Raw genomic sequence first — 15,353 nt, forward strand, 5'->3', positions numbered from 1 at the left:
TCTAACACCAGCGCTGAAAAAATGGAAGTTAGCTGAAGTGGAAGGTGGACGTCTTTGTTCCTAACATGGTGTTCATGTTGCACAGAGTTTGAAATGTTACAGTTCAGCAAAAGATGAAAAATTGTCCTGCTCATTTTCTAATTGCTTTAAGTGTGATCGTGGGGTGAACACACCTGAACGCTCCAGACCAGCAGACTGCGTGCACCTGCAGTTAATCAGTCAGTTAATCAATAGACGTGATTAGCAGCTATTCTTTAATGTTCACCCAGGATTGTCTGACAAACATCCACAGCTACGGGCATTTTTGCTTCTCTGCAGAACAGAGGGTCAAGGTCAGGTGTAGGGTTTGAGGCGAGGTCTGGGGTCTTCACTGGTGATCGCTCTCTGCTCCTCCTTTCATAATAAATGACAGGTTTGAGTTTTTGGCTGAACACAACTGTGACGTGGACAGACCGGACACAGCAGGCAGGTTTATATCAGACACGTGTGACCGGATGATGTCACTACACATGGAACTGGTTTGTGATGGAGGTGTGGAGGAGGCTTTCTTTGGGTGGGGTTACAGAGGAGAAAGACCTCTGAGAGTGGGCGTGGCCTGTCTTCAGTTTAAAGCCCGCTCTGTATCTGCGAATCACGTTCCCAGAAACATGAATGGCTTCTTGTTTGCACCCTGTCGTCCTCGACCGAGATCTCCTGAACCAGTCGGTTGAGTTCTTCAGTTTTGCTTCACTCTGTTGGATTTTTGCAGCCTTTAACTTGTGTTTAACCATTTTCTGCCTTCCAGAATTTACACAGGTGCGTCTCCAGCACGCTTCAAGCCTCTAACCGTCCACATGTCCTCTTCCTCCAGCCCGACAGGTCTCATGTTCCTGAATTCCCAGTCTGGATTTAGAATAAGCCGGGTGGATGGGAGCAAAGCCCGGCTGAGCTAATTACAGTTTACCTTTGAAGCCCCCGCAGGTCTGATCTGAGGTTAAATCACATCACACAGGACGTCTGTCCTCTGACTCCGTTCTTCATTCCTCTCTGAAGTGATTAATTTTTCAATTTGTCATGAATTTTTCATCTTAAACACTCACACTGTCAGTCACAGCACCTTTGCTCCGGGAGGTCTGAAGTGAAACAGAGAAGCTTTCAATTGTCTGAAATTAGACTTCACACATCGTCACCTAACGCCGACCACGGTGACGTGTCCTCCTGCTTCAGAATGAAGCCAAATAGCTTCTTTCTTTTTCCTGCGGACATCCAGCCGTACGGCCCTCCGTGACCCTTTGATGTCTGCCAAACAGAAACTGATTTCTGCATGAAACGCTTTTCTAATATCGCTGATGATCTGAGGCTTTGCTTCCTTCTCACATTTTCTTTGTGAACGTGAACAAAGACGGCATCATCAGCGAGCGCCGGGCTCTGATTAAAGCCTCCACTGCTGTTATCTGAACTTCCTGTATAACCTGTGAGCTTGGGAACAACTCAGCCTCTCACTCAGGGGTTCCTCACTTTTTTAAATGTCTGAATCTTAAAACAATGCTGGCTCACAGAAAGGTGAAAGGTCAACCTGCGGCTGCCGTGAAGCAGATTTGGAGGAAGAGCACAAAGAAAGTGAAACGCTTGAATGAGTGTAAGGCAGCTTTCACAGTTTTGCGGCAGGTGTGCTCACAACATAAGTTTGCCCTTCATATCCGTACCAACCTGGAAGCTGCACACTGTATGTTGGAGATAGAAAAGTGAAAGTTTCAGACATCTGCTCGGCACCTCGTTTCCCCACAGTGACTTTTTCTTTCCCACCTCTCTGTTTATCCTTCTTATTACATCTTTTCTTTCCCCTTCTTCCATCTGTTATAAACCAGTTCTTGTTCCTCGGTAGCTAATGATGGAGAGAGGAGATCAGATCTGTGGCTTCACACCGGCTGGCAGCTGCAGTTCCTGGAGTTTCACATTATAAATTAAACTGGGACTTTCTCATTCGAGCTTCCTAAAACTGACAACAGTAATATCCAGCCTGCGATGATAAAATTTCCCATTGTAGAAATACGGAGAAGTCGAAGAATAGTTCAAGTTTAATTCAGTTTTATTTATAAAGCGCTAAATCACAACAACAGTCACCTCAAAGAGTAACCCTACAGTAATATAGAGAACCCCAACAATCATATGACCCCCTATGAGCAAGCGCTTTGGCGACAGTGGGAAGGAAAAACTCCCTTTTAACAGGAAGAAACCTCCAGCAGAACCAGGCTCAGGGAGGGGCGGGGCCATCTGCTGTGATTGGTTGGGGTGAGAGAAGGAAGACAGGATAAAGACATGCTGTGGAAGAGAGACAGAGATTAATAACAAGTATGATTCAGTGCAGAGAGGTCTGTTAACACATATATGTTCAAGTGCATAGTGTGGAGGATGTCATACGGCCTCGAGGCAGTTGGGTCTCAAACACAATATTTATGAGTTTTTGAATTTGTAAATCGGTCAGATTTGACCCGAACACGACAGGAAGGTTGCACCACCTACTCTCAAAAGTAGATCAGGCAACTTCACAGCGCTGAAGGCTCTGCCTCCCACTTTTATACTTTAAATAGTCTCCAAGTACACAAACATCAGAGTGTAATGAAAGTCTGAGAACTGTTGTGCAGTATAAAGTGCAGTAACTCGGTGAAGGGTGTAACTTGGTAATGTAGTGAATGTTTCTTTGACTTTCAGTAACTGGTCTCCATGTTTCAAAGCCCAGCGCAGACTTCCTTCTCTCATCGTGCTTCTCATTCGCCCCTCAGATCCCTCACGTGAAGATCGGTCCTGAGGAAACGCCCAAGCTGCCGTATCTCCGCTTTGCCTCGGTGACGCTCTACCCGAGTAACGAGGACCTGAGCCTGGCCGTCGGCTCCATCCTGCGCTCCTTCGGCTACCCGACGGCCAGCCTGATCTGTGGCAAAGCAGAGTGTGAGTGTCGTGGTTATTTCCACTGCAGCTCCATCCACACTTAGGGTGGAAACGATGGATTTTAGAGCTGCCACAGTGTCTCCGGTTCGAACATTATGAGACGCTGGTACGTGATGCACATTCACAGAACATGTCACCTTAAACCACGAACACGCCCCGATCCCTGTCCGGTTGCACGTCTTCTCTACTCCTCTCTTTCCTTTCCTAATTCCTCTTCTCTCACACACTTCCTTCCTTCTTCCTTTCCTCTCCTGAGGACTCTAGTCTCCTCTCTTCCTTTCCCTTGTTCCTTTTTCCCCTCCTTCCTCCCCACATCAGTCTCCCTCAGCTTGTTTCCACCTGACTGATCTGCCCCAGCTCTCCGCTCTAACATCTCCCAGTCTTTCGCCGTAGCCTCGGCCCGTTAACGGCCTGTATTGTGGTCCTGAGCGCTGCTGTCAGCCAGTTAAACGCTTTATGGCAGCGATTAGTCGAGACACGCCCGCTGCTTCTGTCGGGGACAGACGAGGTAATGAGCCGGAGGCCGACGCCTCTGAATGTCGAAGCCCAGGTGATGCAAACACAGCAGGCTTCTCGCCGGTTTGTAACGCGACTGCTTTTGAAGTCGTTTCCTTCTGCTGACGTCTGTCTGAGCTGCTCAGGTCAGTCTTTTCTCCCGTCCTGTGATTATTGACCCTGCTCACATCCAGCATGCAGATGTTTTTCACTATGTGAACGTGTCTCATGTTTGGCCCTGCTGTGGGACACCGCCTCAGTGGCAGCGATGCACAAACACCGGCACTGAGTGTAATGGAGAGAAGTGACCACAGAAACGACTGAACAAAAACTGTAATAAGTAAATCCTGCCTCAGCCGTGTGCACTCGTGGGTCCATGTTATTCTCAGAGGAGAAAATTAATGGACTTTCAACATAATCACCTTTATCCCGCTCTGTTTATTGCTTCCTTTTAGGCCTGGAAGTCTGTAGAGCAGCGGCAGTTATTTGTCTCTCTAATGACTCCAAGTCCCATCAATTTTTTTTTTACAAGTCAGAGCAATAATTTTACAAGCAAACAAGCTAAACGCTCAGGCGAGCATCATTTATAGACCCACGCCTCTTTTTCAGCTCCGTGTCAGGCACTTAGAAGCACTTTGGATGAAGAGTTTTGCCGCTGCGTGACGAAACTTTCACAGCCAAATGTTTCTGACTGGGAACCGCAGTCCGCTATCGCTCAGACACGTGTGTGACTCATGCTCCTTTCCTGCCCCGTAGGCCTGCTGCGATTGGAAGAGCTGGTCCGCCGCTTCCTCATCTCCAGGGAGACACTGTCGGTGCGGATGCTGGACGACAGTCTGGACCCCACCCCCCTGCTGAAGGAGATACGTGATGACAAAGTAGCCACCATCATCATTGACGCCAACGCCTCCATCTCGTACCACATCCTCAAGAAGGTCAGTCGTTTGCATCAGCGAGCTCTCGCAGCTTCTTACGTCTGATGCTTTTCTACTTTCAGTCAAAAGGAGTCGACGACTCTGTTCGTCCGTACGGTAGATTCATCATAGCTGCAGCAGAAGGTTTGAAATGGCATATTTGATCCATTTAAGAGTAAACTGCAATGAATAATCTCAGCCGGCTTTAGAGAAGCTAAAAAACCATGTTTCCAAAATCGGCTCGTGTGCAGTCAGCAATAAATTCACGGACTTGGCAGCAACGCGCTCGGCGGTGACATGAGCCAAAGCTTAATGGGAGCTGCAGTGCAAAATCACCACTGAGTACAGAAGTGCAGGTTAAATAAGAAGAATAAGGAACAACAGAGTTTTTATGGTTTAGTTCATGCTCAGGAGCACAGCGTGAGAGAAAAGGAACGGAGCTGAGATTTAATCCTAAAATACAGGAAATATGAAAACCCTCTGATAGCACGACAACACTAATCATTTAAAATAAACCACGATCACAGCATGACACGCCCACTTTGTGCATACAGAGCAGATCAGGACACGTCAGGTGGAAAAAGTTCTGCAGGTCAGACATGACGCGTGTCCATTACACTGAGAGCTGTCTGCCACGCGGCGCCGTATCTGCACACGCCTCGCTGACTTCAGCTAGCTTTAGCGGGGCGTGGTCCCACCGGCTGCAGCTAATGTCCCAAACACATGTGCAGATGTGTCCGATGCAAATGCAGTGTGGTGTGGTGTGATCGTGCACACCTGTATAATGTGGCAGGCTAAAACATGTGGCAGTGCCTGAAAATCCAAAAAAGAGCAAAAAGAAGCGAAAACTCCAAAGAGTTCAGGTCTGAACGTCCTGTGTCTGTTTGAACGTGTCATTAAATGTCTGTCAGCCCTGGTTCCTGTTCTGGAAGCGTCTTCTTCCTCTCTGCTGTTTGCAGGGTAGAACAGGACCTTCAGACACGCTGGGTTGGTTTTGTGCCAAACTGGCTGTGAACGTCGACAGACTTTTAAGCCACGGGCTAAATCGACCTGCGTTTGGCAGGTTGCAGTTTCCCTCTCATAGCAGTAACCTTGCGGGGGTGCAGGAAGTTTAAAATTCAAGACAAAATTACTGAGTAAACTCAGTCAGGACTTTTCAAGTTGGGCTGCTGCAGGCAGGCTGAAGGAGATGTAAGCTGACAGTGTGCAGAAGGTTAATGGATTAATAAGTGAAGCGGCGTGCAGGCTCTGCGGTGTGAGGATGCCAGGTTAAATCCTCCGCTGCCCGTCAGAGCTGGAGACGGCGTGTGTGGATCTGAACGATTCAATATTGTGTCCGACGTCCCGTACGCGTGGAAGGTGAGCGCGCCCCGAGATCAGCTGAGCTGTGACTGAGTTTGAGTCTCTGCTCAGGTCGTTCGAGCCTGAACAGGAAACATTCGAACATAGAAAAGTACTCCAACTGCACCTTCACCTGTCTGCTGCCTGCTGATACCAGGTTTTGGCATATGTTTGGCTGTCCACACTGACTCTAACCTGCTCCTGCTGTGGGGAATCTGCTGTACTCCCGTGTGTCGCATCATAAAGTTTAAAGATATTCCCACCCAGCCGACCCCAGTTACATTCCAGTTTTCTGCTTGCTCGTGTATCTTTAGCTAAATTCAGCCCAGTTTAAATGTCTTTTCACCTGCATCTTACACAATGAGAGCACGCTGCCGTTATTATCATCTCCCTGAAACGTCTTTCATCACTGACGCGTCCTGGAGACGGTAACCACGGTTTCCAGGCTGTTATTAAAGAAGCTTGAGCGATGGTTCCTTTTTAAATAAACTCTGACTCGTTTCCACGGAGGATGCTTAGCCCGCGTTTCTTCTGCTCTTCTGCAGGCTAACGAGTTGGGGATGACGTCGGCCTTCTACAAGTACATCCTCACCACCATGGTAAGAGCTCCACACCTCGCCTTCACCTTCATCGCTCGCCACTTAGTTGGATTCTCCTCATCTCCTCACCGGTCCTTCAATTCCTTCCATAAAGAAGATGCTTCTTAGTGGTTTTCATATTCGTCTGATTCTCCATCTTCATCACTTAGTGACCCATTTTTAACCTCCTCCTCCTCCACAGCTTTCTTCTCCACAGGCTTTGATACTATTGATAACGGCTGATAAAGGAATCGCTCAGGGATCGACATTATTTTGCTCTATACATGACACACCAGCCACATTTATGCTGGTGACTCAATGCTGTAGACCTGCCTTCCTTTCCTTTCCTTTCCTTTCCTTTCCTTTCCTTTCCTTTCCTGTTATTCTTGTTTCCTTTCCTAAAGATGATCCGTTGCCTGATCTTTTTCACGCTTTCTTCTCCTCGGTTTCATTTCCTTTTCTGTCCTCTATCTCTTCATTTCCATCTGTTCTCCTTCCATCCTTGTTTGTGTCGCGTGCAGTGATGGGAATAACGGCGTTACTTTTTTCAGTAACGAGTAATCTAACTAATTACTATTCCTATCGTTACAACGCCGTTACCGTTACTAACACGAAAATGCGGTCGCGTTACTATTTTTCAACAAACAGACGGTTGAAGCTGTGTTCAGCTTACCGCATCTTGTATCAGTTGCGCGGAAGTAGCTGTAAGTAATCTGGACGCTACAGCTTTAAGCAGCTGCGCGCTCCCGCGGACAGCAATCACTTTTTGGCACAACAGCTGGAGCTCAGGGGCAAAACAATCACATGAGTGCTGCTGTTTGACTGAGGAAGAATAAAGTAGGCGTGGTAAGCCAATCACATGACCACTTAAAGATGACAAAGCAGCAAGGTGATATATACCAGTTTATAAATTGTGTTGATAGGCCACGTAAAACCAGAGTCATGATAAGATATACGCGGCGTTTTCCTCAATAGTTTCGTCACGTTTACTGTCTAAGGACAGCGCAGCAAGACCTCTCTGCTTATGAGCAAAAAATTAAAAAAAAAACAAAACAAAAAACAGCCCGTTGGTGTTGGTGGAAAAATGCACCATGTCGACCAATCAAAAATGATATGGCAACATGACAATTGGTTGTTTAGGAAGAGGGGGAAGATTTAGGAGTGACGGCGAGAGAGAGAGAGAGAGAGAGAGAGCGAGTTTTGAGATGTGAGAGATTTGTGACGTTTAGCGTGTTTGGAGTGTGTAGTTAATGTGTTGTCTTGTGTAGTTAGTGTGTAGTGTTGTGGATAGTTTTGTGTTGTGTGTCAGAACAATGAGGCGACTGCTGTCTCCAGGTAGAAACAGGAGTGATACACCTGCTGCTGTCAGACCTGCAGGTATCAGGCTGTGATGTTCTCCTTTATAGTGGACAGAAATAATTTTTTGGAGCGGCACAAATAATTTGTGGCATCTTATTGAAGAACAGCTGATTGTTCTGTAAATAGTTTGAAATGGTTATAAAAAAAAGGGTAAAAGGTAAATGGATGCAAATAACTTTGTTGTTTGCAAAACTTGTGCATATGATTTTAAAATTGACAATTTATATTAAATTTATGAAATATGATTCAATAAACATGTTTGTGGTTGTTACAGTAAAGAATATAACTTTTTCTACTCTGATTTTATGTTTTTTGTCTGATTTTAGATCAATTGTGTTAATACAGTATGTAAAAATGAAAACATAACTGTAAATTCAGACACGTGAGGTTGTGCTGATGATACCAAACAAGGCAAAGTAAATGTTTTTAAAGGTGAAATGTAGAGGAAACATCAGAAGTAGTTAAAAATGGCCAATTATACCCTGGACCCCAGAGGGTTCAACGGTTTTTTAAAGTAACACAATAGTTACTCTTCAAGTAATTAATTACTTTTAGAATATTGTAACTCAGTTACTAACTCAGTTACTTTTTTGAAGAAGTAACTATAATTAATTACTTTTTCCAAGTAACTTGCCCAGCACTGGTGGCGTGCAGGACGCTCCTCTCGCAGCTCCATCGTCAACATGTTACATGTGAGCAGGGTGTTTGTGCTGCTGTTGCTTCAGTTCCCTGTGAGAATGAAGCCTTTCCAGAGGTGCTGTCGGTCAGCCAGATGAGGCCGTTGGTTCGAATCCTGAGCCGATCCGGCCGTACTTGCAGACAGGAACTGAAATAGTAACTCCTGCATGTGGCGAGCTCTCACGGGCGCAGTGAGGTCAGCAAACACTAAGTTCAAATGTTTGCCGTCTGCTCGTGAGTCCATTATTGCTGCTTGTGGCGATATTTTCTCATTACTTCACTCTCCTCCTCTGTTATAGTCTCTATTTTGCCTCCTTCTTTCTTGGCTTGTTTATTCATTTTGTTTCTCCTTCTTCTTCCAACACTTTCTCCTTTTTCGCCTTTCGCTGCTCGTCTTCTCGTCTGAATCTGTGGCGGTTCGTCCGACGCTCCTGCTTCCTGTCTCCTCTCTGGCCCTTTGCTTCTCTCTGCTTCTTTCACTCTTTTCTCTTTTTCTTTCTTACTCGTCTCTTTTTTCCATGCTCTCTGTGCCGCTGCGTTCCTTCGGGATGTTTGTAGGTCACGTGCTAAAACTAAACTCTGTCACCTCCCCCGTTTCACGCATGTCCTCCCCCTCCGCTCCCCTCGTCTCTTGGTGCTCATCACGGATGCACGCTGGTCCCGCCGCCGTTTGTCATCATTAGAATTTTGCTGTTCGGTATCGTGCCCTTGTACAAGAGACTTTGTGTGGATAATAACTCGTCTCCATCTCCGCCCCGACTCTAAACACTGTCGTGTCACATTCTTTAACGGCGCCGTTTGCGCGGGGGCTTGACGCCGCGTTCGCAGACCAAGGACGAAATCACCCCCCCCAGCAGAACCCTGGAAGGGAACCAAAATGAAAATGATTTCTCAACACTTCCACACACACCTGCCGTCTCTGACCTACCTTTAACTTTGCCATAAACACGCTCGGCTGACTGTGACAGGCTGACTTCAGGGCGCCAAGTTCATCGCCGTTTCACCACGAGGAAGGACTCGAGGCTTCAGCGGCCTCTACGTTTATCATTTGTATGAAACTGTTTTCTGATTGGCTGTTCCCCACAAACAGAAGGTTTGAACAGCCTGCTAGACATGAAACCTCCTGGTTGCAGGTTTTAGTCGGGAGTGATCGGAGAGAAAGCTTTGCCTGATATCACGTTCAGGATCATCTCCCTGTGGAGCTCTGGACCGTTTCCAGTGAGGCTGCTGTTCTCAGATCAGTCCCGCTGTGTCCTGCTGTGTGTGCATCAGTGATTAACCTCTGTGATAAAGTGTGTAAACCAGGGGTGGGGGAACGCCAGGCCTGATGGGCCGGTGTCCTGCAGGTTTTAGATCTCACCCTGGGTCAACACACCTGAGTCGGATGATGACTTCATTACCAGGCCTCTGGAGATGTGGAGGGCATTTAACCATTTAAATCAGCTGTGTTGGATCAAGGACACATCTAAAACCTGCAGGACACCGGCCCTCGAGGCCTGGAGACCCCCACCCCTGGTGTAAACAGTCAGATCAGACCGCTTCCCGGTGCAAAGACCAGGTACTTCCACCCACGCTGGTGACGGTCTGCACGAGCTCGAGAGGACGACCTTGAAATGGAAATCAGCCAAATTTCAAACAGGAAACTTTTGCAACTTGCTCTCTGAGCTTTTCTGTCACACCTCATATGCTCGTATGTTGGCTGCAGCTGTAATTCTGTCACGAACCAGCCACTAGAGTTCAGTTTTAGGTGTGAAGTTCAAATATTTGTGTGAAAAAGTTCTGCAGAGTTTTTGGACTTTGATGATAAAAAGCTCATCGCTGGTCAGAGAGAGGAGCCTGAACCACAGCCTGATGGTGCGACGAGTGCAGGAAGTCTGCTTTTCACTGGACAGCACATGGAACTGGGTTTGGTTAGGACGGAGAGCCTGCTGGAGACTTGCTCAGTTTAGCCAGGTGGGCTGATCGCCTGCTGTCAGTGCACTAACACGGGGACGGTGGATTTTTATGATCTCAGATGTACGTGTGGAAATATGTTTGAGGTTTGCTGCTGCTGAAAACGTGGCTCCATGTGAGTCTGTGAGAGAGTCAAACAACATCAGAGGAAGTTGACTGAGTTTCAGTGAAGTGGTTGGAGGGTCTCGCGTTTCCTCCGGAGTGATGCCATCTGGACCGCCTCCTTTACTTACCTGCATCATGGCGTCCCGTCCAGTCGCCGCCGTATGTTGGCAGCGGCACTGATTCGGTCCAGATTGAAAAAGTTCCCCAGCATCTCCTTCCAAACTCTCCGCTTTAAGGTTCTCACCTCAGCTGTAAGTGGAAAAGCAACACCTTCCACATCAGGCGCACACAAAATGAGCAACGACGTGTTTGCTTTGTTTGTGTGTTTGCTGTTATCAACATTTATCATCGCTCGGAGTCACGGGGATGGTTTCGCCACGTCGCTCTGCGCTCCGGGTTTCGTTTGTTCGACCCAGTTTTGTTCTTTATCCTCTTTTGTGTGTCTCTGTGTCATCCAGCTTCATATTTTGGTAGTTTTGTCTTGTTTTTCTGTCTCTTTATTATTTCATTTTCGCTTCTCTTAGCGTTCGTTTGGTTTCTGGTTCTGATTCTTGTGTTTTTGGACATTTTTCCTCTCTTTGTGGTCGTTTCGTGTATTTTTGTGCTTGAATGTTGCCGTCGGGGTAAAGGACAGTGTTGTAGGTCAGGGTGAAACCATTAAACAGTGTGCAGCAGCTGCTGTGGCTCAGAGGCTGTTTTGTGTGTCGGTGCTTTGTAGAAGGTTAATTTGGCCTCGTTGAGGAGCTCGGCGTCCTGAAGTTCCATGAAGCGAGTTTCTAACTGCGTGGCGTCCGGGTGAAGTCATCGGTGAGTCATGGTATCGATCAGCAGCCTCATCGACCCTCTGCAGATATATGGCGGTTACAATCTTGTGAATGTGGCAGGAAAGGATGTAAATCTTCCTGATTGCTCTTTAAACGTCACAGATTGAAAGGATGGTGGAGACAGTGCACGTCTTCCCCACCCCGACCTTGTCCCGCCCTGTTATTCCTTAACTTCCTGCGTCGGTGTGCTGCAGTCGCAGCGTCTCTGTGTCCCGGGATGCTGTCGCAGTGTTTCCTCCCCCGGTGGCGCTGGCCGCTCTCTGCCGCTCCTCCAGCCAACTGCTCTCTGTCACGGCTGGCAGGCCGGCCGTCTGACAGCGCACTTGGCTGCAGCTGAAATTGATTTGGCAGCAGCAACAACAATAGCAGCAGTTTCCCAGGAGGCGGGGACGCCGCTCAGAGGGATTGAGGTGGACGGACGCTCACCTCACAGGCAGCCCTGGTGCTAAACAGATTCGCAGTGTGAATATTCTCGGGATGTTTGAGTCCCAACCTCCGCTCCTCCGCTTCGCGCCCTCCACAGACTCCTTTCTGCAGACGGGAGAGATTCTGAGCCAAAACATTTTCACGCTGCCAAATAACGATGATGACAACCTGTCCGTCCAGCAGCACGCCAGACTGACGGCCGCTGACCGCACGCCTTTCCAGAGTTACACTCTTCACATCATTTTTAAACAAAATGATAAACGTCAGCACACGAACCCCAATAAGCTGAAGGGCAGAGAGTGCCAAAGATACGTCAGCCTGCACATCATCATCGTCATGTTGTTGTTGTTGTTGTTGTTGTCAGGGCAGAAAACTCTGATTTTATGAACCAGTTTTAGCACCAAATGAGTAAAAATGTCCAGTCTGAGTCCTGGCCTGTGATTGGTTAGCCTCAGACTCCGCCTGGGTCACATGTTGGATAAAGAAGTTTCTTAAATGTAAATCAGGTGAAGGTAGAGCAGAATAATTATGTACCTGAGGAGGGCGCCGTGTGTCATATTTGGATCATTAGTGCAGTTTATGAGGCAGGTGAGAGTGTGTGTGTGTGTGCGTGTGTGCGTGTGCGTGTGTGTGTGTGTGTGTGAGTGTGCGTGTGTGTGTGTGTGTGTGCGTGTGTGTGCGTGTGTGTGTGTGTGTGCGTGTGTGTGTGTGTGTGTGTGTGAGAGTGTGTGTGTGTGCGTGAGAGTGTGTGTTTGTGCGTGTGTGTGTGTGTGTGTGTGAGAGTGTGTGTGTGTGCGTGTGCGTGTGCGTGTGTGTGCGTGTGTGTGAGAGTGTGTGTGCGTGAGAGTGTGTGTGCGTGTTTGTTTGTGCGTGTGCGTGTGTGTGTGTGCGTGTGTGTGCGTGTGTGTGTGTGTGTGCGTGTGTGTGTGTGTGTGTGTGTGAGAGTGTGTGTGTGTGCGTGAGAGTGTGTGTTTGTGCGTGTGTGTGTGTGTGTGTGTGAGAGTGTGTGTGTGTGCGTGTGCGTGTGTGTGCGTGTGTGTGAGAGTGTGTGTGCGTGAGAGTGTGTGTGCGTGTTTGTTTGTGCGTGTGCGTGTGTGTGTGTGTGTGTGTGTGTGTGTGTGTGTGTGTGTGCGTGTGCGTGTGTGTGTGTGAGAGTGATTATTTGTGTATTCGGTGTAATGAGGCTCTTAATGTCACAGTTTGATGTGATTTGAGCTTCTTTGAATTTAAAGTGTTTGTGAGTCTCTTACATGAGTCGTGCTCATGTCTGACTCCGATGGCTGAAGCTGTTTCCTGTTGTTCGTCCTCTGACGACCTGTTTTCGTGCTGCCTCTGCTCATTTTTCACGCATTAAAGAGTAACTGTTCATGCACACTGATACTGGTACGAGCGTCCTCAGTGGTTATCTGATGGTGCAGATGAGTCAGAACTGTTTATATGGACCGAACCAGAATTAAATATTACACGATGAACATTTTCGTCTTGCCTGCATCAAATGAAGCACACTGTAGCTTCCAGGTTGGCTGCACAGAGTCACAGTAAGTGTGGCTGTGCAGCGGCTCCAGCCTCTCTTCCCACAGTCAGTCCCTAACCCCTGGTGGTGAACAGAGGAAGTGCACTTTTAGGCATTTTAACGTATGTTTCGGTTCAGCTCGGCTGAAAACAAAAGAACTCTTCATTCTTTTCAGGGGAACACGATTACTGAGCACAGCTTGTACTGTCGAGGGGATCGGAGGTGAAGCCAGCAGCCGGACGTTGGTTTGGAGTCTGCCGGCATTCCCGACTTCGTTCCAGCTAAACATCTCATTGTCAGCATCTGCTGCACAACACAAACCCTGTGAGGGCTGAGCAACAGTTTGTGGTTTATTTCAGCAGCACAGCTCAGCGTGACACCAACTTGCCTTCAATGACTATTTGAAGTTCTTTGAAATCCCCAGCGTTTGATGTCCATCTTTTTTTAAACAAAAAGGAAAGAAAAGTGTTTTTCTCTGCGTCCCTGTTCTGAATTTAAACACTCTGCTTGATGTTGTGCAGCCGGCAAAGAAAACTCCAATCAAGCTGTTAAAGCTGTTTGTTTCTTTGTGCTTTGTTGTTCTCTTTCTCCCTCTGCATTTCAGATTCTCCACCCCTCCATGGTATCTGCACGTCACAGCGGCCGCTCGTGTCTTCTTCTGTTCACTCGCTCTTTCTGTCTCTGTCTTCAGGATTTCCCCCTCCTGCGACTTGACGATGTGGTGGGCGATCAGTCAAACATCGTGGGCTTCTCCATGCTGAACATCAGCCATCCTTTCTACCTGGAGTTCATCAGGAGCCTCAACCTGTCCTGGAGGGAGGGCTGCGACGTCAGCCCATACCCGGGACCCGCGGTGAGACGGGACAGAGTACGACCCCGAGAGCGTCTCACCTCACCTCATCTACTGCCACACTATCAGAACCTTTAGAAGATATCCTCAGTGCTTAAAAGACTTCTTGTCTTTATTCAGCTTAAAGGTTCAAATGCAAATGTAGCTTTTAGAGAAGAAGCAAAAGCAGAAAGTCAGAAATGAATCGATGAAAGGTGTGAGTAGGCTTACTTTACACAAAAAAAGGCCGACGAACTTCAGCTGCTCACAGGTCCTCGAAACAGTGCCCATTATTCACACACAGTGAGACTGATGTCCTTTTGACACAGTTACTGAGCGGCGTGTCTTCGCCGTACACAGGATAACCTTCAGCCTCCTGCACAAATGTGGGTCACTGTGTCACAAGCCGCTCTTTGGTTCTGAGTTTAGTTTTCCTGAGATGAGCATTCAGTTCATTAGCAATATGTGATGTTAGCAAACGAAGTCAGCCAAGATCACGTCTGATCTATTTATCACCGTGAAGCGAGCCTCAACATCACAGAGGCGTTGGAAGCGTTGGCTGTAAGGTGTGCTGGAAGCACAGTGCTTCGGTCAGCCATGCCGTATTATTGCAGGATAGTAATACATGTGCTGCTCCTGAGAGGAGGAGCCTGAGCTGGTCCATGAGGTGGAGACATGCCCGATATACAGGGTGGGCCATTTATATGGATACACCGTAATAACATGGGAATGGTTGGTGATATTAAAGTCCTGTTTGTGGGACATTAGTATATGTGAGGGGGCAAACTCCTCAAGATGGGTGGTGACCATGGTGGCCATTTAGAAGTCGGCCATCTTGGATACAACTTTTGTTTTTTCAATAGGAAGAGGGTCATGTGACACATCAAACTTATTGGTAATGTCACAAGAAAAACAATGGTGTGCTTGGTTTCAACGTAACTTTATTCTTTCATGAGTTATTTACAAGTTTCTCTTTGTTCACAGCCATTGACATGTCGAAGAGGTTAACACGTGAGGAGCGGATCGAAATCGTGTTGCTATCTGGTGAACGCAGTAACCGGGTCATTGCAGCAGATTTCAATGCAAGACACCCTACGAGACCACCCATCTCCCATGCTACAGTTAGCAAACTGCTTGCTAAGTTTCGTGAAACTGGTTCAGTGTTGGATTTGCCAAAATGTGGACGCAAGAAAACTGTCACTAATGAAGAAACATCAGTGGCTGTCCTAGCTTCATTCAGCAAGAGCCCACAGCGTAGCACTCGCCGCATGTCACTGCAGAGTGGCATTAGTCGAACATCCCTTCGGCGGATATTAGCTACTCACAAAGGGCACCCTTACAAACTCCAGCTACTGCAGCATCTCAACGAGGATGACCCAGATCGGCACACAGAATTTGCAGAATGGGCAA

At 47.6% G+C, this 15,353-nt stretch overlaps 1 protein-coding gene across 2 annotated transcripts in view; it reads left to right on the top strand.

The window, feature by feature from the left end:
* LOC134624459 (glutamate receptor ionotropic, kainate 5-like) overlaps positions 1-15,353 on the top strand; it is a 204,436-nt gene that overhangs the window by 143,858 nt on the left and 45,225 nt on the right. For both annotated transcript variants that reach the window (XM_063469425.1, XM_063469426.1), the window contains 4 exons: positions 2,763-2,928; positions 4,180-4,358; positions 6,224-6,277; positions 13,806-13,967. In XM_063469425.1, the coding sequence (XP_063325495.1) occupies positions 2,763-2,928; positions 4,180-4,358; positions 6,224-6,277; positions 13,806-13,967 (561 nt within the window). The remainder of the gene's footprint in view (positions 1-2,762; positions 2,929-4,179; positions 4,359-6,223; positions 6,278-13,805; positions 13,968-15,353) is intronic.

The sequence above is a fragment of the Pelmatolapia mariae genome, linkage group LG3_W, assembly GCF_036321145.2.
Source record: "Pelmatolapia mariae isolate MD_Pm_ZW linkage group LG3_W, Pm_UMD_F_2, whole genome shotgun sequence".
Taxonomy (NCBI): Eukaryota; Metazoa; Chordata; class Actinopteri; order Cichliformes; family Cichlidae; genus Pelmatolapia; species Pelmatolapia mariae.